The sequence below is a fragment of the Arvicanthis niloticus genome, chromosome 4 (genome assembly GCF_011762505.2).
Source record: "Arvicanthis niloticus isolate mArvNil1 chromosome 4, mArvNil1.pat.X, whole genome shotgun sequence".
NCBI classification, from domain to species: domain Eukaryota; kingdom Metazoa; phylum Chordata; class Mammalia; order Rodentia; family Muridae; genus Arvicanthis; species Arvicanthis niloticus.
In genome coordinates, this window is record NC_047661.1 from 46,071,367 (window position 1) to 46,096,936 (window position 25,570).

At 40.6% G+C, this 25,570-nt stretch overlaps 1 protein-coding gene across 2 annotated transcripts in view; it reads right to left on the reverse strand.

Moving 5' to 3' along the window:
- Positions 1–25,570, reverse strand: part of Plch1 (phospholipase C eta 1) — a 195,880-nt gene that overhangs the window by 158,526 nt on the left and 11,784 nt on the right. For both annotated transcript variants that reach the window (XM_076932471.1, XM_076932469.1), the window contains one exon: positions 8,192–8,310. In XM_076932471.1, the coding sequence (XP_076788586.1) occupies positions 8,192–8,270 (79 nt within the window). In that variant the 5' untranslated portion in view covers positions 8,271–8,310. The remainder of the gene's footprint in view (positions 1–8,191; positions 8,311–25,570) is intronic.

A 25,570-nucleotide genomic window follows, 5' to 3' on the forward strand; every position in this document is an offset into this window, starting at 1 on the left:
AATCTCCTCAGATGAAAAAAAAAAAAAAAAAATGCTTCTGCTTTGCTAAAACAACCGGGGAAAGCTGGCGATGGCACCATTCCAAACAACTGCCATTTGCTAATAGACGCTGATGTTCAATTTCAAGTTGGCACAGAAAGTAGGCCACAAAACAATATGTCCTTTTAGTTGGGCATAAGCCGCTCTCCTTCATAAAACAGGAAGAGAACACGTCATTCGCTTACCAAACGAAACAAAGCTTTCATAAATTCTACACATATTTCACCCAGACAGGGTCTATGTCTTATTGTGATCCCACTCACCGGAAGTCGAGACGGTGCTCTCACGTTGCTCGGGATTCGGAGATGACAGGCACAGGTGGGAACATTTTTCTTGTTCATACAGCTAACATAAAAGTGCATCTTCTTAACTTTTAAGTAAGCCCTATGCTGCTCAATGACTCTCTGCATGCTCACCAGGCCTTCTTTGTGCTTCTATAGAGAAGCCCCTGCCCTGGTCTTAGTAAGGTCTGTCCCCCGCTGCCTGCAGTAAGAACTACCCCACAGACAAGCTCATTTAAGACTCACACTGCAGAGAATTTTAATGCCATGCAAAATACCCCAGTTAAGCCCCTTTACTAATAGTGCCATTTTAATGAGAGAAAACTCCAGTTTCAAAATTGAATGAAACACATACCTATATAATCAACATGGGAGCTCTAGGAAGTATCATTAAATGAATTCGAACAGCCTAAGAGTTCTCACAGAAATAATTTTGCCTTAGTTCATTTGGAGTCACTGCACGTTTGCAGTAATAAGGTATACTAGGATTCTGAGAAGAGATTTTTCTCCTTCTTTGTCAGGAAGAAATGGCTTATTGGTCTCTCCTGGGTTTCCCATGGCAAAATTCCAAATGAAGAAAAGTTGGGTTATAGTCACAGAGCCACATATTCTATGACATAAAGATAAAAACCAAATTCAAGGTAGTTCAGAAATGTGATTGATATAGCAGATAGTGCTTATCTCCTCTGCTGAATAAAATGAGGACATTCTATCTGTGGTATTTTGTTGAGACTAGAGTTTTGGTCCCTAGCACCCACCTAGAAGATGGGCAGATGTAGCAGGCAGCCCATAATGCCAGTATTTGGGGTCCCCCCCAAAGGCAAGCTGGCTGGCTAGACCAGCCAAGTCAGTGGCTAGAGACCCTGTGTCGCTACAGTGGGGAGCAGTCAACAGAGGTACCTCATGTCAACTGTTAGTCCACATACACATACATGCATGCCCTCATATGTGAATACTATACACACACATAAACATGAAAGAGAAAAGGAAAGAAGGAAGGAGAGAGGAGGAAGGAAGGAAGGAAGGAAGGAAGGAAGGAAGGAAGGAAGGAAGGAAGAGAAAGAGGGAGGGAGGGAGCAAGGGAGGGAGAGCAAGCTGACTAGAGGAAGAGAGGAAGGATGAGCTTTGAAGGTGAAAACAAAGATCGATGAAGCTGAAGCATATGAAGGGAAAGAGAGTTGCCAAGACAGGTATCAGGACAGGGGAAGCTCTCCAGACTTGATACATCCCAGGGTTGGTGTGCATCATCTTGCTCATCAGGTAAGCACTGGCCATATCAGTATGCAGGCCAGGAAAAGGACTCAGCTTGGCATGCACTCACCTCAATGGGGTCAGCATACACATGGCAACTAGAGTTATGAACATAGACTAAACTACTTCCCATTATGGGCTTTAAATGAAGACAATCTGGATATCTCGCTGAACCCCACAGCTTATGTTTGGTCATTAACACAAACATATTTGCTGAAAGAAATGAGCCCTAATACAAACACATCACATTTCTGTTGAGATGGCTTTTTATTTACACATTATAAAGGAACAAATTGCAGTTTTCCATCTTTGTTTTGACAGATGAGAGATAAGAGGTTTCCGTGATTACAAATGCAATCGTTAATAAATATAACTGTGGCCTTAGGAAAAACTTCAGATTGTTTGTGTAGCTAAATTAAATAATTATGGTATCCTAGAAGGACCCAGAGTCCACTGGCGAAGAGACTTCTCATCTTTCTATCAATCTCTGCATATATTAGGCACAGAGTGTGAAAGACAATTGGGAAAATGAAAGAGCAGAGGAAAATTAATTATAATTATGGAAATGCAGCTTAAAGAATAAAGGCTTAATTGTGTAGCACAGGTCTAATGGGAAATAATTCTCACTTAGTAACCACTTAACATGTGAGAAGTCTGCAAGTCTGAAGAAGTTGACTGTACTAAACGCACTATTTCTTCCTTCTAATTGAGTAATTAGGAAATTGGGGTTCCTAAGCATTAGATGGATGAAAAGATCACAGCCCTTCTCTGTTTGCTGACCTCCAAAAGGCTGCAGGCTTCAAAGAAAAAAAATGGATAAAGTAATGAAAAGGGCTAGCCAAGGATCTTTCTTGAAGGTGACAGACTTGTTTGACATAATTAAAAGTGAACTCCGCACCTTCTCTCCCACCCAGGCTGCTCACACACCCAGACCTTTGGTTTGCCATTTTGCTAGGCACTCAGCAGGGACTTTTCTTCCCCTGTATTACTACTATACAATGTGAATGTCCTTGTCAAAGAAAGCTCAGCCGGGAAATCACAGGGCTTCGGTTTCCCAGCCAAAAGCTTTCACTGAATTAGATTCTTGGAAAAAAAAAAAAAAGAGGTTGAATCATCTCAACATAAATTTTTTATAGACAGATCATTGCCTGGCTCTGATTAATGCAGGTATACAACAGTACAAGAAACAGACACAGTAAATAATGCCAGAGTTTAGGGACATGAAATCATCCTAACCTAAAACACTAAAAGACAATCAACAAGCTGAGAGAAGGTATGAGAGAGCCATTCAAAATTAGACCCTTATCCCGGGTGCCCAGGGTGGCAGAGATGGCATTCTAAGGAGCATGTCTCACTCATGAGCCGGACAGGGGAAGTGCTACAGAAGAATAACTTAGGGATACCATATGGTATAGGCTGATAGGGGTAGCAGCCACTCAAAAGTAAGAGGAGAGGTCTGCAGAGAGGAAAGCACCACCCTGTACCCCACCCATCTTTTACAGCCTTGGAAACACAGAGAAGACTCAAGTGAGGAAACATGAAGATATAAGAATGGACAGGGCAAGTTGCCCTAGTACCTCAGGGGCAAGAGAAGCCAAGTGCTAGGGATAGAATTGGCAACAGAGAAAAGATAAAGTTGAAGAGAGATGGTGGATTCTCTAACTCATGGACCCTTGGTGACAAAGGAGTTCAAAGTGGAACTAAATATTCAGAATTGGTGGTCCTGATCACTCAATGCCAATCACATGCAAGAAGATATCCAGGTACAAGGTGAAAGACCTCAGCTCCGCTATCTCTTGTCCATATAACAAACTGGAGGAACGAGGCTTCACATTCTGAGGAGAGCGACAAAGACAAATGAATCTGCCTTCCTTCAGCCATCAACAGCCAAACCAGGGCTTAGGGTTTACCAGCTAAGTATAGCCTAGCTACTTTGGAATTATTTAACCCTGCTGATGTTACTGACACTTCGTTTTCCTTTTGGGGGAAAAAGTTATACAATATATTTGATCATATTCTTTACTCTTTCCCAACTCACCCTAGATCCTTCCCACCTCCCTACCCATGTCTTCCATAAAAGAAAAAAACCAAAATTAAAAAACAGAAAGATAAAAAATACCAAAATAAAACATAAAGCACCCCCAAAAAATTCCCCAGAGTCCTTTTGTGTTGGCCAACTCTTCCTAGATATGAAGCCTGACCCGAAGTGTGGTTGGAATACCCTGTGTAACTCCACTGAAAAAAACTGATTTTCCGTACTCCCCCTGAACACCTATGCTCCTATGTCATCCCCTTCCCCACATCCTGCATTTTTGTGTTTATAACCCCTGTGTTAAAAAGTAATTATGATTTGATAATAATAATAAAAAAAAAGCTGATTTTCCCTTTTCAATTAGGTACTAATTGCAAGCAGCTTCTGGTTAGAGATAAGACTTTGTATCTGCCCCCACCCCATTCTCCGTGTTGGGATTGTGTCCGGATTAAACTTTTGCCATCACAGTCTCTGAATTCGTACATGTATCAGTCCCATCATGTCTGCAAGACACTGTTTCTTTGTAAACACCTATGATGAGCCTTAGGGGAAAGAAACTAATACAAATAAATCTAGTTACATATTCACAGCAGTTATGCTTGATTGCTGCTCTTCTAGAGAACTAGAGAGAGTTCTCTTCTAAGCATCCATCTCAGGTGGCTCACAAGAGCCTTTGACTCCAGCTCTAGGGGATCCAACGACCTCTACTGGCCTCTGAGAAAACCTATACACACAGTCATACACACATGAACATAGAAATGAGGACAAAGAGAGAGTAGAAACACAAAAATGTATGACTCCTAACCGAGTTTCTCTTATAATTGAACACAGAGGTAATTTAATCTACTAGCTCGTCTTTCAGCTATGAGACATCTGCCACTTTTCCCCATTCCTGCACCAGCAGTGTTACAAAGATGAAAGAACAGAGTTCTAATTCAGTTTCTGTTGCTGTGATAAATACCATGCCCAAAAGCAACCTTGGGTAAGAAGGGCTTGTTTTGGCTTATACTTCCACATTACAATCCATCACAGAGGGAAGCCAAGGCAGGAACTTAAGATGGGAACCTTGCAAGTCAAAACCATGAATCAGAAAACCATGTGGAATACTGTTTACTGACTAGTTCAGCTACTTGACATAGACATGTCCAGGATCGGCACAACCTATAGTAGACGGTGCCCTTCCATATCAATCAAGAAAATACCCTACAGACAGGCCCACAAGCCAGTCTAGTGGAAGTAATTCCTCATTTGAGGTTTCCTCTTCCCAAGGTGACTCCAGTTATGTCAAGTTCATAAAAGTTAATCAGCAAACAGATAACAATTCAGAGCAAAGCAAGATGTTTGTTGAATTAGTAGACTCTTTAATTTGGCCTGCAATTATTCTAAATCAACTCCAATGAGAACACATTGCTATTATAACCAGAAAATGTGTGTAGGATGAGATTTATGAAGATGGAGGCTACATTTTCAACTTTTATTCAGAATCTTAGTGTAACAAAGTCCCCATTTTAATGTAGTTCTTGTCTCCTGGAAACACTGCTCAAGTGCTTGCAGAAAAATAAATGTTAAGACATTTGCTCATTCAAATGGGCAGGCTATCATATGTGTGGAATGACGGTTTCCAGTTTGTTTTGATTCTTTCCAGATAGAAAGGGTTTTCTCTCTTTATCATAGCTTAGTTTGCTATATAAGAACTGTCAGCAACATAAACAAAGAAGCCAATTAGTAAGCAAAATTTGATTAGGAAGCTTGCCTGTTCTAGAAGCCCCTCCCTCCAAATAAACATTTCTTCACCATGTCTTACCCTGCCCCCCCATGTTATGGAATCCCCAAAATAGTATAGTTAGCACTCTCTTAACATGAAACAGACCAACATGCTCACTGAATTCACTGTCCCTGCCTCGATAATTTCACAGTTCCTACCTCACAGATGTTGAGTCATGACACAATGACACAGACCAACACCCTTGGTAAGTTCACTGATCCTACCTTAGCCACGTGTTGAATTCCCACAGACAGATAAGCAGGGTGTCTTTCAGTCCTCAATCACTAAATCTCTTCAAGCAAAGAAACCCAGTATGATGACTTGCCCTATCAGAAATCAATTTTTAAAGCTACTAGTTGCATTACAAATGAACAGAATGAACATGGTTCTAACTGGCTTTGAGTCTCTTAATCTTGAGAGGATTTAATATCTCTAAACCCTATGAGAAGTAATTATTGAACTGTGAAAAGTAACTGATTCACATTTTCAGTGCGACACTGCCCCCTTGTGTAACTTGTGTTTGGTGAAAACTCACTCACAAAAATGTAAAAATTTTAACTCTCAGAGATAGTTCAAAGGAATCTAAGATACTAGAAAATAACCTTGAAACCTATCAAGCCCAGCATGCTTATTTCACACTTCTTACCATGAAACAGACCAGCACACTCACTGAATTCACTGCCCCTACCTCAATAAGTTCACTCTTCCTCTCTCCAAGTGTTGAGTCCTGACATGGGAGAATTACATGCCCGAAGGTCTGTCTAATTTGTTCAAGTTCATCCACTACCAGATAAGGACAGAGCAAGGACTCTTGAATAGAATTCAAATCTCTCAAGGCCTGGGAGTGTAGCTGAGTGGTAGAGTACTTGCCTAGAACTTGTCTCTCAGAATGGAAAGATAGACTTAATAGGACAGAAACACTGGGGTTGTGGAGTCCTGAAGATCAGAGTTTGAATACCAGATCCCCACTTCAAAACCTCCAAGCTTTAGTGCCTCATCAAAAGGAAAAAAGGGGGGGGGGAGATGAACTATTACAAAGATTTCCAATGGGCTCAACAGAACAGTGCTCACTATTAGGCCCTGCACACATCGTTCCCTGTGATAGCTAACTGCCATTGTCTGCTTGTCTCTTCAGACTCACCTAGGAGACATACCTTCGGGTGTGCCTGTGATAGAGCTTCCAGAGAGTTAACTGAGGAGGAAAGATTCACCCTAACTGCTGATTTCCAAGCTCCAGAATGAATAAAATGGGGCGAAAGAGAAAAGGAGCTAGACGCAAGCATTCATCTCTGCTTCTTCATGTGGAGGTGGTGTGACTAGCCGCCTGGTGCTCTTGCCTCCATAGCTAAGACACTTGTTCACACCATGCTTCCCCCAGTGATGAGCTGTGCCTTCAAGCTGTGAGCCAAAATGAGTCCTTCCTTGAAATACAAGGAAAAAAATGACTGATGCAGACCTAAATACAGTAATGTGCTGACTGAAATATAACTATAAAGACATATCAGAATTTTATTCTAGTCATAACTGCAGTTTTGACTCTCTGGATGAAGACATTTACAAAAAGGAAAATGGCAATAAACTGTAGTGTTTCAGCAATATAGTAACACTTTGTCTCTTGAGACAAACAAGTCTTAACAGAAAACACCATGCAACTGACAAGGTGAGTGTAAGCATGAAGCACTCTTGGGTGAGCTTCAGAGGAAGGTAAGACAGATCCTCACTTCTGAAGTAATCCAGTTATCTCCTACATCTTCCCTGTTGAGGGTTCTTTACTATGACAATATCCAGAGAGTCAGACTGGAAAGACAGGCTGCAGTTTAGGGGTTATCTGAGGTGGTAGTCTCAGCCTCCTTTCTTTAGCTGTAAAATGAAGTCCACCCTCTGCCGGGTCACACAAGGAGTCTTGAGAAAACCGCCATACAACTACTGGACCCAGTGTGTGAAGTTGCACTTGTCACAGACTTAAGTTGAAAGTAATGATACACATTAAATCTGTCATCAAAATTGAGAGATAAACCCAAAAGTCAAAAGTTGGGAATAAATGGTACTGTGTTTAGTTAAGCATCATCCAGGTCTCATGAAATCTCTCTCCACTTCCCTCTGTACCTCCTGGGCTTCTGATGGACACTGCTTCACAAATTCCAGTGCCCCAGAAACCTTTGGCTCACAAACAAATTACTCACATGCAAAACCCAATAACAGGATGGACAAAGCTTATCCCTGACTATGAGACACTAAACAAGAAGCTGTCACCTAGGTTAAAGGCAATGGTTTAAGATAATTGTTATTTTCATAAAAATGACTGGTATTGATTACCCTCTGTTCAGCTACAGTATTCCACCCAGCAGACATTCTGAAGTGTAGCAAGGTTCTCTGTTCTGTTTTCTTGTGGTCTGAAACACTGGTTAAGTCTTCAAACCCCAAAGGACAGCAATGTAAGTTCTTTTTAATGAGTTACTAGAACTTTAACATTTGAATTTGGAAAGCATACAACTTTCCGGTAAGAAGCACTGAACAGTGAGCTTCAAATATTGACTGAACACTTCATATAAGCCCAGCCCCCCCCCAAATAGTTACAAACATTGGAAAGGTACATTAGTGGAGTCGACGCGAGGAGAAAGGCTGAGCGACAGGAAGAACACCATTGCTGTTGTTGAGGAAGTTCATGATGCTGAAAACTGTGGGTCATGGGTCCAGTGGAATTTTAAGATGAACTCAAGCGCTTGGTTCAACACAGCAATTAGACCACACTTGCATCCAGAATAGTACAATAAAAGTACTTTCCGAAAGCAGAGTCTCAGCTACATAAATATGACAGCTCACCATGAAACACACGGTTGTCCACCAGAAAATGCCTCCGGTACTGCACGCAGTTCCTCTTCTCGGCGTTCCAGTAGCTCATTGTCGGAGGATTTCTGGCACAGCATCAAAATGAAATTGCTCTGTCAAGACAGACAGAATGAGACAGGAATGAAGAAAACGGCAGCCACATGCTCACACGGGCAGCACATTGCCGTGTGTTGCCTAGCATTAGGGGCAACGCATGGGGCTACAATTTGGACCAGGACTCCTCCAGCCCATAACAAATTTCCCACAAAACTTCCAAGAACCTGAAAGCTATTTTTTTTTCCATACCAAAACTTACTTTTTTCCAATAGCACCATTCTGAACTCTGTTACTGCTGTCTGCTGAGGAAATAAAGCTACCATTAAGCACGTTTCAGGACTGTTTTTTGTGCCTCGGGCCTCACTTGCATTCCGCCAGGATCCCAAACAGTCAATACTGATCAATTTCTGTAGGTTTCCCTAGCAGGTGAGCTATCATTCTCAACTCCTGAATTTTGTGTCGGTGACATCCAGGTAGGTTATATAACCAACTCATGAAATGTTAGAAATGATTGCAAAGTCTAAGTGGGTACAGATACCATAACAAAGTTTGCTTGCCTTCTTTTCGTACCTTGCAGCTGTTTATTTAGGTCCCCTAATCCTTAGATCCACCCAGGCTTACAAAAGTAACTAGAGGTGGCCGCACAATGCACTCACAGAACCTGCAGAGATTCCCACCTCTGCAGAGACCAAACACTTCAGAAGCAGAAATCTGAGCTGATGGATTAAACTGCAAAGCCATGACCCTGAACAAGGCCACCTTTGTTCACAAGATTTGGCTAGTGACTTTTCGGAATTCCAACCTCTTTTCTGTTCACATAACAACGCTAGAAAAAAAAATAAACAAAACAACAACAAAAACAACAGCAGCAGCATTTAAAAAAAAAAAAAAAAAAGAGCAAGGCTGGCAAGAAGCAAAACCCACTGGTGGAAACAGTTTTGTCATCTGTCCTATTGTAACAGTCTACAGTTTTGTAAATGTACCCCAGGAGGAAGCCAGTAATGAGAAAGGTCAGGTATCCCAGTGTTGTCTGTCACTGGGACAGCTAGTGGAGGCTCCAGGAGCTTTGGTCCCTTCTTAACCGTCCACAAGGAGATCGTATCTCCTGTTCAGCCTGCTTGCTGCTCCACACAGTCCGGGATGCCCTGCCCTTCTTTTTACTTCATCCCTGCCAGCTTAGAATGATGTTCCTGTTCCTTAAGACTGAGGTAGTACAGAAAAGCATGTGGCACCAACCGAGATACGCTGGAGAAAAGCTGAGTACAGAAATAAGCCTACCTTTGCCCTCCAAAGCCAACATTCATGTTAAAAAACAATGCTCCTTTCCCAAATATTTTTAGATATATAAATAATGTAGTAAAAGGTAGAGAGTGTGGCTCATAAAGAAAGCATGTGCTTAGAAGTACAGTGCTCTGAATTTATTATCCAACAACACAGGTAAATTGCAAAAATTAATTAAATATGTTTTTTTTTCAAAACTGAAGTACTGAAATCCCGTTTTCTTTTCTGTTTTAGTATCCTCTTTCCTCATTGCATATTTCTCTCCTAGAATAATTAATTTTTTTAATATTCACCGTTCCAGCATCTTACCTAAATATACAATTTTGAATCTCTCTATATTATTAGGGGCACTACCTTTTCCAAGAAAATAATTTTTTAATAATTAAGAGTATTCCATTACCCTAACAGAAAGGGCTGCCTTGTCTGGCCTCAGTGGGAGAGGATTCACCTAGAGCCTTGAAGAGACTTGATGTGCAGGGTGTGTGTGGGGGTGGGGGGGTGGTTTCACCCTCTCAGGGAAGAAAGGAAGAGGGAAGAGGGGATGATGGGGGAGGGTCTGTGAGAAGTGGGGACTGGAAGTCGAAGCAGCAGTGATTGGGATGTAAAGTGAATTTAAAAAAAGATCCTATCTGTAATCATGATCATTTTCCCTTGCTAATTCAATTTTGTGGTTTTGTTACTATCAGATTTTTGCCCCCTATGCTCATTGCTGATCCAAGGAAGAAGCTTGCAAAAGAGTGAGGAAATCCTAAGATGTTTATAGTTAGCAAAGCAGGTGCGCATTCAGCCTTCTCATCCACGCCCTATTAATCTTCTGAGACAGGGACTGTTATCTCCTTCTACCACACCAAAGAACAGAAGATGCTATTAGACTGATTTGTTTATGCTTCCAGGAAAAGGCAGAAACACAACCTTCAGTCATATCTTCAGATTCCAAACACAAGTTTCTAACCTCCATAGGCCATACAGGACAATGTGAAGGTTTCAAAAAAAAAAAAAAAAAAATGTCCTGTAGCCAGGCATGAGATTCCCTGCCTGTAATCTCAGCACTTGGGATGTTGAGTCTGGAGAATGCTGTGTTCAAGATTAGCCTAGGGGTACATAATGAAATCCTGTGAAAAATAATACATTAAAACAAAAAAAAAAAAAAACTGTGGGTCTGTGTGGGTCTATGTGTGTGTGTGACATACAAATTCACAATGATTACAGCTAATATACTGGGTTCAGCAACTCCTTTCTAACAGTAAAATCAGCTGACACTGATGTTAAATCTTTGAACATAAGAAAACTTATAATGCCCTAGTCTGCTTCTTTGTTGCTGTGATTAAACACTGGCAGAAAACAACTTGTGAAAGAAAGGGTTTATTTTATTTGAGCTTATACTCCATAGTCTGTCATCGAGAGAAACCAAGGCAGGAAGCCAGAGACAGGAACTTAAGCAGAGACCACAGAAGAATGTTCCTTACGGCTTACTTCTGCTCAGCTAGAAGGCCTTATTAATAAAGCCAGGGCCTATGGGTGACACTCATCTATCCACAGAGGCTAGGCTCTCCATCAGCTAGCAAATGCCGAAGGCATGCACATAGACCAGCCTGATGAAGGCAGTTCTTTGGTTGAGGTTCCCAGGTGTGTCAAGCTAACCACCAAGGTCAGCCTCACAAAAAATAAGCAGCCTTTACTTGATTTCCTCTCTCTTCACCATGGAGAATTTTGCCACCCAGTTGTGATGGAGCCTTGGTTGAAGTAGTCCAGCCACTGATATGTGCTGTGACCTCAACATCTCTATTCCCCAAGTTAATATGTGGAAATCTTTAATGGTGATTTCAGAGGGTGAAACATCGGGGTTCTACCCTCTGAAGAGCTCTAGCAGGCCCAAGCATAGCAAACATGGTGCCAACAGGTTTTGCCTTTCACTCTTCTCCTTGCTAAAAACCATTAGATTACGTTCATAAAGCTCGCCCCCAAGAGCCATTTCTTTATTTGGCCACTGAGTCAATCCTGAAACAAAACACCAAGGTCCAAAAATCAAAATTTTTTATTTGGATAATATGTCCAATCAGGACTTACTAACTCATCCTAGCACCAACTTCCCCTTTTCTCCCTAAAAACCCACTCCTGAAAAAAAAAAAAAAAAAAACAAAAACAAAACAAAAAAACGGAAAGGAAAAAAAAAAAAGCTGCTTTCCTGTTTGCTCGCTTGCTGCTTTAATTATTACTGTGGCTGCTGCTGCTGCTGCTTGCTGTCTGCCTTTGCAGCCTCCACTGCTTGGCCATCCAGGAAAATAAATCTTCTTTGTGCTGAGAATTTTGTGTCTAGGGATGTCCTGTATCAATGGAGGAGGGAGGATATCCCTTACACCCACCCTGGGATTCCTGTCTTTTATGTAAGAGGCATAGCGCTAGCCTACTGTATATACCATGTGAAGATACAGCAAGAAGTCAGTAGTCTGAAGCTGGAAGAGGGCCCTCACTAGACACCCAATCTAACTTGATCCTGAAATCCTAGCCTCTAGAACTGTAAGAAGTTTCTATGATTTCTAAGCCGCCTTGCAGATGGCTAGTCTGTTATAATGACTCAACTGGATTGACAGTATGGGAATAAATGAACAGGTAGTACCGCCTGTAAAGTGCTTGCTCTCCAAACATGAGGTCCTGAGCTCAGTCCCCAGAACCCACATTTTAAAAATACACATCAGGTGTGGTGTCAGGACACTTGTAATCAATCCCAGGACTGGGGGGTAAGAGAGAGGAGGGAGGATACTGGAATTTACTGGCCAGCTAGCCTAGCCTACATAATGAGTTCCAGGTCAGTAAGAGACCCTGACTCAAAAAAAGAAGAGAGACAGCACCCAAGGAACACTTGAAGTTGTGTAAGCATGTGCATACATGTGCATATGTGTGTACATACACACACATGCACTCACACAAAATTTTAGCTCCAACTAGATTTACAGTAGGCTGGGCTACTACTCGGTAAAGGAAGGCAACTGAAACGGATGTCAACCAATATCTAAGCCAAACTTCTGATGAAACCAAAAGAAAATCAAGACCCAGAGAACATGTGTAACTTGCAAAGTAACACTGTTAGCTATTCAAAATGGCTGAAACCCACCTTCAGCAGCCCGGAGCTCTTTTGAATGTTTTATGGCCCTATTTGCATGAGCACAATAAAATGAACTTGGGTTGCTCCTACCAAAAGCCAAGGTGCTTTTAAAATGAGTGACTTTTTTTTTAAATCTTAATTTACATCTTACAAAATAGTCCACATCCTAAAGGGCTTATGTAATGTTCATGTTATACCTAGAACTCTGTATATGCACATTTGCATATCATAGACTATGTAAATTTTATGCATATGAGTATTTTGTCTGCATGTATACCTGTGTACTATGTCTGGTGTCTGCTGAGGACAAAAGGGAATATTAGATTCCCTGGAAGGGGACTTATAGATAGTTGTGTGTTTCCATGGGAATGCTAGGAATCAAATCCAGGTTCTCTGGAAGAGTAGCCAATGTTCTTAACCACTGAGTCATCTTTCTAGGTCCCTATGTTGATTTATTTTGTTATTATTACATTTATTTATTTATTTATTTATTTATTTATTTATTTATTTATTGTTAGAGTTTATTTGTGTGAATGCATACATGCCAGAAGACACACGTGGAAGTCAGAGGACAAGTACCAGAAGGTGGTACTCTCCTTCCACAATGTGGATACTGAAACTCCAGTCAAGCTTGGCAGCGAGTACATTTACCCAAAGAGACATCTTACCAGAATGCATAAATTTCTGATCCTTACAGTCATTCACAAAATTACAATTTAAGAGAATATCAGAAACAAGCAGCAGTTAATAAAGCAAGTTCTGCTTCAAAGCAAGGTTAATGTAGCATTTGGGGGTTGTTTTTGTTGCTGTTGCTTTTGTTTTGCTTCGGATTTTATGAGGCAGACACACTATTATAGTCCAGACTGACTTCAACCTCACTATCTTAGCTTCATTTCTGTTGCTGTGAGAAAAACCCTGACCCAAAGCAACTTGGGGGAGAGAGGACTTATTTTAGGTCACAGTTCCAGGTTAGAGTCCAGTATTTTGAGGAATTCAAGAATGTGGGAGCTTAAAGCTGGTCACATGATGTCCAACCCACCAAAAGCAGAAAAATAAATGCTGAGTGCTCACTTAGGTTTTTCTGTTATTTTTAAATAGTCAAGGGTCTGCAACACTGGTGACTGGTGCCCAATTTCAGGCTGGGTCTCCTATATCAATTAAAGCCATCAAGAAAAGTCCCCAACAGACATATCCATTGACCAGCTTGATCTAGACAAATGCCACACTGAGGCTCTTCCCCAGTGACTATAACCCTATAATCACATTGTGTGTCACATTGGCAAAACTAGTACATTCACAGTTCACTTGCCTCTGCCTTCCAAGAGCTAGGATTACAGGTATTTGGCTCTATGCCTAAATATATTTCTTTATTTTTGCCATTTTTATTTCTATTTACATGATCGAAACTATCAAAGGCAAAGACTGTCAGAAAACAGGCCAACATCAATACCAAATACATGTATGAAATGGAAAGTTGGCACTTTTAACTAAGAAAATGAAGTATGTGGGATAACAATCTCTTGTCAAACATTTTAAATTCTATAAATAAAGAATACCCTTCCACACCTTATCTACATAATTAAGCCTGTCTAAGAAGTTGCAGACATGTGGTCACTCCCCTCTGAGAAATTCCTCCCACTTTATGCAAGAGATATAGGTGCTAGGGGCTCAGTTTAGGGGCTATGTGGCTTGGGCTGGGCAATACCAGCTTCCTTGGCGACATAATACAGGAAATTTTTATAGACTGTCCTAGACCTATGAGTCAGGTAGATCTAATATATGTATGAGACAAAAAAAAAGTCAGGTTTCTGTTAGAGTTGAAGTTGTGGAGACATGAGCCTCAGGATCTAGTCACTCACTACCTTTGAATACAAGGGGAAAGAGTGCTTGAGTAGGAATCTCACACCTAGAGAAACCTAAGGCCTGTTGACACCAAGTACACCTGGAGCTACATTGGGCCCTGCACTCTTGTGTTAAAAGAGCTTTGGATCTGCTTGCTGGTTTGCTTAAGTTTGTTTAATGGAAGTGAAGTTTCTACCATTTGCAGCCCAGAGACCTAACTACTGAAGGATATCAGCATAGTACAATGTGGAGAGCCCATGAGCTCTGTCTGCTTTCAACTCTGACTCAACATAGGCCCTGATTTTTAACTGGATCTCTGGGTTCAAATAGAAGAACATTTTTATTTGAGCTTGGGGAAAACAACAACAACAGAAATGTGCTCCATTCATGCCTCACTGAAATGTGTCCCCACACTATCTGTAGGTACATGTAAGCAAAGCAAAACCAAATGCCTCTTCTTTAGCTTTAACAGTTCTTTAGCTGCCTTTATGTCTAACAAATCTACAATAGGGTTTTAACACATTTTATGAAACAGTACAAACTTGTTCCAGGCACACAAATAGCTTATTTAGGCAAAGGACTATAGCTCACAAAAGGACTATAGCTTATAAAAGTGGACTTTAGGATGAGGAAAAGTAGACATTTTTTTTAATATGGGTACCAGCTACCAAATCTGATGACCTAAGTGTAGAGAAAATCTCTTATATATTGTATGGATGCAACACCTGTCAAAGCTGTAGCTGAGGCAGGAAATAGAAGGTGGGTCATCCAATAGGCAGAGAGGATTCTAAGATAGAGCCAGGCACAGGAAAAGAACTGGGCCCCAGGAACAGAAAAGAGAACACACATGGGACCTGCCACATGGCAGAACTTAGACTAGCAAAAAATGGGATATTAAATTATGATCTTATCATGAAATAGCCAAATCCTATGCCCAAGGTATTTGTACATATAAATTGAGTATCAGAGTTTATTCCAGGACCTTGGGGCTGGAAGGAAAATATCATGTTATACCTAAGTTCAATCCCTAAGACCCACACACTTGCCATGGCAGAATCACGATGATGATGATGATGATGATGAATAAATTAAATAAAATGTGTTCCCATATTTTTAATATTTACTTATATATCTTTATGTATAAGAGTGATTTACTTGCATGTATGTGTAGCAGGTGTTTGTCTAATGCTTGTGAAGACACAAAGGGGGTATTGGATCCCCTGAAACTAAAATTACAGATGGTTGTGAGCCACAATGTAGGCGCCAGCTCCTCTAGAACAGTAACTAGTGCTCTTAACCACTGCAGCAAAATGCATTTTTTTAAGTGGATGGACTTACCTCCTCCACTTTGACTAGCCTCTCTACCTCCTTCTCTCCTCTAACTCCCACAACAAAAGTTACTGGCTTCTGGCGTCAGACTTCCATTAAAACCCATCCCATCCCATCCCATCCCTCTACATTATTTGTGAATCATCCCATGATTTCTACAGTATCCCCCTTTATATCTTCTTTTGTTTGTTTATTTTTTAATGATCTTTCCAATAGCCCTGTGAGCCACAGACTTTTTGAGCAGGATTTCTAAGGAATAATAAGAACCAGTGAGGTGTAAACCTACGATTTCTGATCCTGAGCGCCCCCCCCACACACACACACACACACATCCCATAAAGAGCTTAGGGTCTCCTTACTGATGACACACAAGACACCAACTCTTCCAACCTCTCCTGTTGTCCCCATCTCACCACAGACCAAGAAGAGAGGGAAGGAAATGGCTACATACAATGTTACTTAATTTTTAAATGTATATTTATGCCTCCAGCCAAGAGTCTCTAGAGTATACAGAACGGAGATGAGCAAAGTATGAGCTTTTTCCCTATGAGATGATTAAATGCTGTTTTAAAATGAAATTTGAGTGAGTGTGGTCTACAAAGGCAAGTTTACTAGCCAGGCCTCATTGTAAAAAAAAAAAAACAATCTCACTGGCTCATGCCTTTAAATTGCTAACAACATAACAACAGGACACGAGGCTCTAGGCAGAAATTAAAATGCAGTGTCTATGTCTGCTCTCCTTTTGGAAAGAAGTAACGAGCTAATGTGACCGGGTCCTGCCCCTAAGGGTTTGCTGGGGCTCCCTTCTCCACAAGCTTGTTCTGATAGAAGAAAAAAGAAATGCAAAAAAGGAGAGAGGGAAGAAAGATAGGTAGAAGGAAGAAAGGGAGAGGGGGAAGGAGGAAGGAAGAAAGGGAGGGAGGAAGGGAGAGAGAAAGGGAGGGAGAAAGGGAGGGAGGGAGGGAGGAGGGAGGGAGGGAGGGGGGAGGTAGGGAGAAGGGGAGGGAGAAAGGGAGGGAGGGAGGGGGGAGGGAGGGAGGGAGGGGGGAGGGAGGGAGGGAGGACCAGCGACCCAGTGAGCCTAGCAGTAAATAAAATGCTCTCTGGGGCTCAACATTAGGCAAATCCTCCCTAACCTCTCAAGCCATTCATCTCTAATTATAAATTTAAATAACCTTGAAAGCCCACAGAATTCTGATGGGAAGGTGCTGACTGCACTTCTCATCAAGCCTTGCTGGGAGATAAAAGGCAAAGTTAATAGTCTCTGACAGTAATGTTCACACAGGGCAACCAGCGTCCAATAGGAAGGCCTGGAGACGGAGTCTTTAAACTCAGTCCAGCACCTCACAGCCTGACCCTGGAGGCTTGAGGATTGCTGCGCCCAGGTGTTGCCAAAAATCTGAGGATTCAAATGAAATCCAGTGAAAAGCTAAGACTTAAAAGAAGCTTGCCCCTCTTTCATTTCTCCATTAATTTTAAGGTAGTCAGGATTACACAGAAGCGTGGGAGTGGGTAGGGTGCAGGTCTGACACTGGGATCCCCAAGCCACCCAGCAGGTGTCTTTCCCCACAGTAAATCCACTCCCTGTCTTCTTTCTGGTTTCCAAGCACCACCAAGTAGATTGTTCAAAAGCTCTGCAAGTAGCTTAATTCCACAGCCCCTCCCCTTCCAACTAAGTAAACAAAGGGAAATGAATAAACCGACACTTAGTTCATTTTCTTAAGGCTCTCTGAAGATAGTACTAAGTGCTACGTTTCTGCTGTGCTTTCTTTAAAGCAATCATGAACTTAAGGAGCTCTGACCTAGCTGAGCAATGGGATTTACCCCACCCTCCTAGGACATGCGGTTGCTACAGTTGAAAGAGAGCAAGCTGACTAGAAAGATGGCTCTGTAGCCGAAGGTGCTTTTACCATGCACACCTGATAGCACACTCCTCAAGGAGAAAAACAACCTCACAAAGCTTTCCTCTGATTTCATCTACACACACACACACACACATACACACACACAAATAGATAAATAAATATAGGAAGTATAGCTTGAAGCAGTCAATAGCTTTTGTTTCAATAATTCATATTCAAAAAGAACAAACATTTTCTGGCAGCAGTGAGGACTGAACCCTGGGCCTTGTGCATCCTAGGCAAGCAATCCACACTGAGTTACATCCCAGCTCACTCTAATTTTGTTTTTAAGTTTGAAAATTCCTTTATTTTTTTTCAAAATTAAAGAGTACCGCTAGAAACAATTAAAATAACTACTAATTAATAACTGCAGTATAACCAGTTCAAAAAATACCACAGAGCACAGAATTCTGACCTACACAGTTTGGGGGCTTTTCTGATTACCGTTGTCATTGTGAAATGACTTATCTTATATTATTTTGTGCATGCTCAAGTAATGCTTTGCAAATATTGGAGCATTGCCAATATCGACTACAACAAGTTTTATGACACAAAAAAAATAAAAACACTTAAACACTTAAGTATTTCTCAGTTGCCATGTGGACATGATCAAATTATGTTTGCAGCAAAGAACTTTATAGAAAAGTGTTCATGAAATAATGTTATGTGCAAAAAACTAAGATGCAATACTCTATTAATTGTGTAAGACAGTATTTCATAGAAATCATGCTAGCATAGTACTTCAATTTCTCCTGCAATTTATTTATAAATAGCCTTTAAAATGTTAAGAAAATCTATTCTGATTTCTTTAAGATTTTGCCCAATCTGCTATTAAACATTATACTGTCTCTGCAACTAATAATATTTCTATTAATCCGTTAATGTGAATTTCTTAGCTTCAAGTTCCAATCCTGTCATACTGTATCACTTTATTATACCTTAGTGAATTTGCACTGTTCACAAGATGCTTGATAATGACTGTTACATTGTGTTCCAAGAAAGATTGGCCTGTAACTTTTATATTCCATATTACTGTCTGCTCTTGATTAAGTTTCTCGTTTCATCTAACCCATACTAGCAAGGAAGCCATCTATCCTTTTGTTAAAGTTTAACATGCACTTTTCCAAGTCTAAATAATCAAGATCTTTAATAGAACACACTGACCACGTTTGTGATTCCGGCCTGCATCACTATTTCTCACTGAAGCTGCCGCATTGCTTTCTCCCCTTCTTCAATCTCCATTACTTCCCTTTTTTCTTGACTTTCCAAAAGTCTTTTCTTCTGTCTCTCTTACAGGGTTACATAACGTCATTTTCATGCAAGTATGTAATGCTTGTTGAATTTATCCACTATACCCGACGACCCTCCCATTCCTCCTCTCTTCCCCTCCCTGTTTCATTAACTTTCATCGTTCCCCTAGGTAGATTATCTCCCCCTTTCCTGTTATCTGTACACATATGACTTTACAAAAATCTATGAAGTCTGGGCTGACAAATGAAAGGAAACTCAGTGTTTGTCCTTTTGAGACTGAAATCACTTAAGATTATCTCCAGTTGCACCAGTGGTCCTACATTTCTCCTCTGTTGTTCTCTGTCACTTCTGAGTACTTCTTCTCTTGGGCATCATTTCCTTCTGCATTATGTGAGCCTCCCTAGAGTCTGTGGATCACACTCTAGGTTTCTGTAAGCCTGAAAGGTCTGTATTTAGTCCATTTTTTTTAAGAATATTCTGAACGGGAACAGGATCCTAAACTGACAGTTTATTTCTGTGTGCAAGCTCAGCGCTTTTCTGTCTTTCAAATCAACACCATTGTTACACCTCAGGATAATTTCCCAAGTCTTTGCAAATAAGCTGCCTTGTCTCCTTTGTTCTGCATAAGATCCTCCTTCACCTTTTAAGGTCTATGGTGTAATTATGTCTATTTTTTTCTTATTCTGATTAAGATTCATTACTTCAAGAATCACATTCGTTATCTCTTTTCCTCTTTAAATATTGTTTTTCAATCTTCTTATTCTCAAATGTTAATTAAAATTTTCCTCAGATTCATTGGCCAATTCCCTGTTCCACTTGGATCTCTCTGTTGTTAAACCCACTGACTTACATTACTCTCATTTCGAGTTTCATTGTGCTCTTTTTCTAATCAGCATGGTTGGTGGTGTTTCTCATCTCTTGTCCTTGGCTCACCAGTGGTGGTGGGGGGTCTAGAAGTACCTTCCCTTCTAACTTCAGGACTTTGACTTCTCTGTAGTCAAAGGTAAGAGACATCAAAAAAAGAGAAAAAACATCTGCAATTCCAGAGGCACTTGATACAAACAAAATTTCATCTAGGGATTTTTCTGACCATGTAATTCGTGTGATGTACACCTATAGCACAGCTACCTTAGGATCACAAATTCTCAGTCCCAGGTATCAAAGAGTAGGCCTGACTGGCCTGCCACTCAACTTGTAGTCCACACTGCCTCAAACTTAACTGCATATTCCCTTCAGCCTCTGGAGTGACGAAACTATAAGACTCCATATCTACCAAGAAATTTTGTTTGTTTGTGAGGGTTCTTTTTTTTGGGGGGGGGGGTATTTTTTTGCAACCTCATTCGTGTATAAGGTGTTTTAAACATACTCACCCCATTCCCCTTATCTTCCCTTTTATTCCCACTGAACCCTGTCTTCTTCCCAACAAGTTCTCCTCCCTCCCTCCTTCCCTTGCTCTTCTGACCGTGTGTGTGTGTGTGTGTGTGTGTGTGTGTGTGTGTTCCATTGAGTTCAAATAGGGTTGCTTGCATAAGTGTTATAGTGTGAGGGACATTTACTGGAGCAAGGACAACTTAACCAGTGGCTACACCAGTAAAGAAAATGATATCCTCTCCCTCCACGCCTACTAACTGTCGATGAGTAGGACATCCATGAGGCTCTCCTGAATCCAGGCTGGAATTTTGGTGGACCCCCATCTTGTAGCACCAAAGCATTTAATAGTGATTTCCTTATGGACTTATAAAATTTGAAAGAAAATAAGTGGGGTTTGCTTGTGGGTTTGTTTGCCAGAGCATTCTAATTTCCCTTCCTAAAACAAGAACAGCTTTTTGAAGTTACCATCTTATAACTAGAGAGGCCTTTCTTATGTTATCTAGTCTCATCGTTTTGTCCCCTGCAGCCACGACAACTAAAGTTGAAATGATTTGTCGAACTTGTTTGGAAAGTATTGTTTTTTAAATATTTGTTACACGTATGTATTTGTTTACTTATGTACATGACAACTTGCAGGACCCACCATGTGGGTTCTCCAGAATGAACTCATGTTGTTGGACTTGGTAGCAGGTGCCTTTACCTGTGGTACCATTTCTTTGGTTCTCTTTGGTAACTGTCTTCAATACAAAAGTCAGCTTCAGTATTTAACTGGCTCCTCTTGGCTTTTTCCTGAGTTTTTATTATTTTTTTACTAGTTCACTGAATTTAAGAAAAAATCTGTTTTTACCTAGGATTGTCAAATTACTTCTATGTGTAACAGTATCAAAGAAAACGTTTTACAAATATTGTTTATTTAATCCTTACAACTATTCCAAATAGGTATCAGACATATATGTTATCCATGTCTTACAGATAGAAAAACTAAAACACAGAAAGGTTTCAAATCACCTAAGGTCAAAGCAACAGTGCTGGGATTTAATCCAAAATTATATAACTTCAAAGATTTCACTCCTAAGCTTTGTACAATTCTGAATAAAAGGAGGCTAGGATACGTGGGAAGGAAGAGAGAAAATATATGAAGAACCTTGTTAGTCCTGCAGGGTCACTGGGAAAACCCATCCTTCCCCTTTCCTACCCTCACATCAGGCATGGCCCTGATGTTAAAAAGAAGGAACACAAAGTGATTTAATTTTAAGACTACAGCCGGGCAGTGGTGGTACTCGCCTTTAATCCTGGCACTTGGGAGGCAGAGGCAGGCAGATTTGAGTTCGAGGCCAACCTGGTCTACAGAGTGAGTTCTAGGACAGCCAAGGCTAACAGAGAAACCCTGTCTCGAAAAACCAAGGAAAAAAAAAAAAAAAAAAAAAAAACCACAGGGCAAAACTAATACCGAAAGCAGAGGTCACTAGTCATTAGATTTTGAATTATCAGTAGTCATTATTAGCATATTTGCATAATATGTAGCTCATTATTAGCATAAAGTCCCTAATAACACACAAATCCTGTACTGACCATCCAAAGATTCCTTGATTTATACTAATTATCTCTAAACCAATCATTTGAAGGCTGAAGATGGTTTGGTGGGTAAAAGCATGTGTTTTGCCAGCATAAGAACCTGTATGAATCCCAGGGCCAGTCTAAAAACTCAGGCATGACCATACCTGCTCGTTCCCCAACCAGTGGTAGTGGCACAACAAGCTGGAGGGACCCTGGAACTTGCTGGCTACCAGCCTCGATCCAGGTTTAGGAGTGACTCTACCTCAAGAGATGAAGATGAAGAATAACAGAGCAGGACACGCATTTCCTTCCCTGGCTTCCACTGTAGAAGAATTTCAATCCAGCAACATGGCTGCTCTGACAAGGGACCACATCCAAAGAACTTTCAGGTCTGTGTGATCTGACTGGAGTAACATACATTTAATCCCTCTGGATAGAATACAGACACACCTTTAGTACACACCTTTAATCCCTAACAATGAAGATAAGGTTAGTTCCTAGAAGGAAACAGCCATGTTTGAAAGTGATGTCTAATTGAGGTACAGACAAAGTGATGAATCAGAGAAAGATCTGACAGAATGAGTCAGAGATAGGATAGCATAACTCTCACAAGAACAGTACAGGAAAGAGAAACTACTTAATAGCATCGAGGAAGGAAAATGGTGGTATGAAGTATGTGTGTGTATAACAGTTTTACTGGGACAGTTTTAAAAAGACAGGTTGAAAACAGAACAAACTAGACAGAGGTAAAGGAAAAATGAACCAGAGAGTGAGAAAAAGCTAGAAGACTAAAACATATTGCCAAAGTTAGTTTTAGGGCAAGCAGAGCAATTCAGTCAGAAGCCAAGAGAAGCCAGACTGAATCAGCCAGCTTGGAGAGGAGTTTGGGTCAGAACAGCTGAATTGAACCAGCCATCCAGAATTCACAAAGAGCTAGAAAGTGTGAGTTTATTCAGCAGTATGTCTCCAAGACAACAATTACATCTGGCAAATAAAAGTTACTTTTACACTCCATAAATGCACATACATTCACTGATGCATATAATGAATAAACCAATGATTTCCAACTTATTCCTAAATACATAAGGGGGCCTAATGTTTAGTCTCAAAAAAGGATACCACCCCCACTGAGGGGACAGATGCTTTGGATTCCCCCAATTCATCCTGCCTTCTTGTCTTCATTTTCTCCGCCCCACCCCACCCCCCCATCCCCACAGGTAAGTAAATGGAGCTTATCATCTGGGAGAGCTAGATTCTCCTTGTTACCTGTATCACTATCTTTTAGCCTGAAATGAGGAATTCAGCTCCAGCAATAAAATGCCTTGCTGTAGAAATAAAGCCTTCAATCAAGTAGTGTTTCTTCACCTTCCAAACTATGTAGCAATATAAGTGGAAGAAATATTTCTCCTCTTTGTACCCCAAAATAGGAGTGTTTGGGAACCCCATTTACTTTTCACCTGAATGTACTGTGCCCTACAGAGACACTGCAGACACTGAAGGGGTGAGGAGAAGCCTGAATACAGTCCCAACCACTGAGACGCTAATGGTGCAAGACGTATGTAAAACTCACACATGAAAGGGCAAAATATATGACAGATGGAAATGAAGCAGCTCATAGTTCAATAAAAAGGGATGAAGGCAGGTGGGAAAGTGTTCCTGAAAGGTAAAAGGTTATACTCAGATATCAAAAGATCCCTAAATTTAAATGAGGAAAGGCAAGATTATATTGGAAGGGACATTTTAGAACAAAGAAGTAATGGACAAACATATTGTCAGTTTTCAAGGGAAAAAAATCCATTTTCTGTTGCTATAACAACAGTTTAGAAACTGGGAATGCTGGCAATGAATACAATCCTAACACTTGGGGACAAAAAAAGCAAAGGGGTCAGGAGTTCAAGCTTGAAGCCAGCTTAGATATAAGACAAAAAAACAAGAAATAAAGGTTGGAGGTGGGTAGGAAAGGAAGGAGGGAGGAGGGAAAGGAGGTAGTAAGTTAGGAAGAAAAGTCAGTTTATCTATGCTCAAAGTTCTGGAAGCTGAGATGTCTAAAAGCAAAGTACCATTGAAGAAAACAAAGGACAAGTAGGCACACACAAAAAAGGCACAAAGTAAGGAGAGTGGACTGGCTCTGACCATCTACCCTTACACTAACTACCTTAGTCCCACTCTGATGCCAGGCAAACCTCTATACTCCAGGCTCGGATGTACCAAGTGAATTTAGCTTCATACAATTAACAAGCCTGGCAAACTGACCCCAGCAAGCTCTGGATGGGAGCCAGTATTATTAGGCTTATGCTGCTCCAATGTTCAGACTGATCTCTAGGGACTCAAGCTCTAATCTAAGACCATCCTCATGGACCTGAGCCTCAATCCAACACCTAGGACCAACCCACTGAATCAGAGCTTTATCTCCAACCCTAAGGATCAGATGCAAGACCAACCCTGTTGACCAACCAGTATCACATCAGCCTGGAGAAGGACTCCAGCAGCAAGCATACCTAGATACCAAACCACAATAGACAACCTACCCAGAACTTCTAACAAGCAAAATAAGTTCTTTAAACATGCAGATACCAATGTATGCTCATAAACATCAAAAATAATCAGAGAAGCAAGATACTATCAACAGAACAAAACAAACAAACAAACAAAATACATACCTGTAGTCAATCTAAAGAAGTGGAGACCTGTAAACTACTTGATAAGAAAACCCAGAAACTCAGTGAAAAGTGAACTTCAAGAAAATATAAGCAAATAACTCAACAAAACCAAGAAAATAATAAATGTCTAAAATGAGATGTTTAATGAAGATTTAAATTATTTAAAAATAATAAAATATAAGAACTGAAAAAACAATTAAACAAGTAAAAAATAGCAACAGTGATTATACCAAGATAGATAGATAGATAGATATGAATATATGATCTGTAAACTCAGGGACAGTTTCATTGAAGGTATAAAGTCTAAGGATAATATGAATGCAAAAATACAAAGAAAGCTTGATTGACAGGACAATACCCAATGAGGAAATATTCAGAGTTAAAGTGATGTATCACAGAGATAAAGAGACCCAAAACTTATTTAAGGAAATAACAGCTGGGGGTGGTAGTACACAAAGTAGTACACACCTTTTATCCAGGCAGTGGGGTGACAAAGGGGGGCATCTTTTAAGTTTGAGGCTATCCTGGTCTACATAGTAAATTCCAGGCCAACCAGGGAGACATAGTAAGTCCCTGTCTTAAATGAAAGGAGGGTGGGAGAGACAAGGGAAGGAAGAGAAAGATTACCATAAGACTTTTCAAATATAATATCCAGGTAGACAAAAGTCAAATGTCTCTAATCAGAGTCAACCAGTAAGAGCTTATATACTAAGTTATATTTTAAGCAAAATGTCAAAAGTCAAAGACAAAAAAGAGAATCCCGAAAGCAGGAAAAGAAAGGCGTCTATTGATCGATTGATCAATGTAGAAGTGTCAATAAGTCTGGCAGCCGACCACTCAGCTGAAACCTTAGAGCTCTGAGGAGAGTGAACTGGTAAATTAGAAGAGCTGAATTCAGGGGAGAAATCCTACCAACCATGAATACTTTATCCAACCAAGATGTCCTTTACACACAAGGAAGACCTCAGCCAGTTCCAAATAAGGCTAAAGAAGCCTAGCACTACCATCTCAATCACTATTC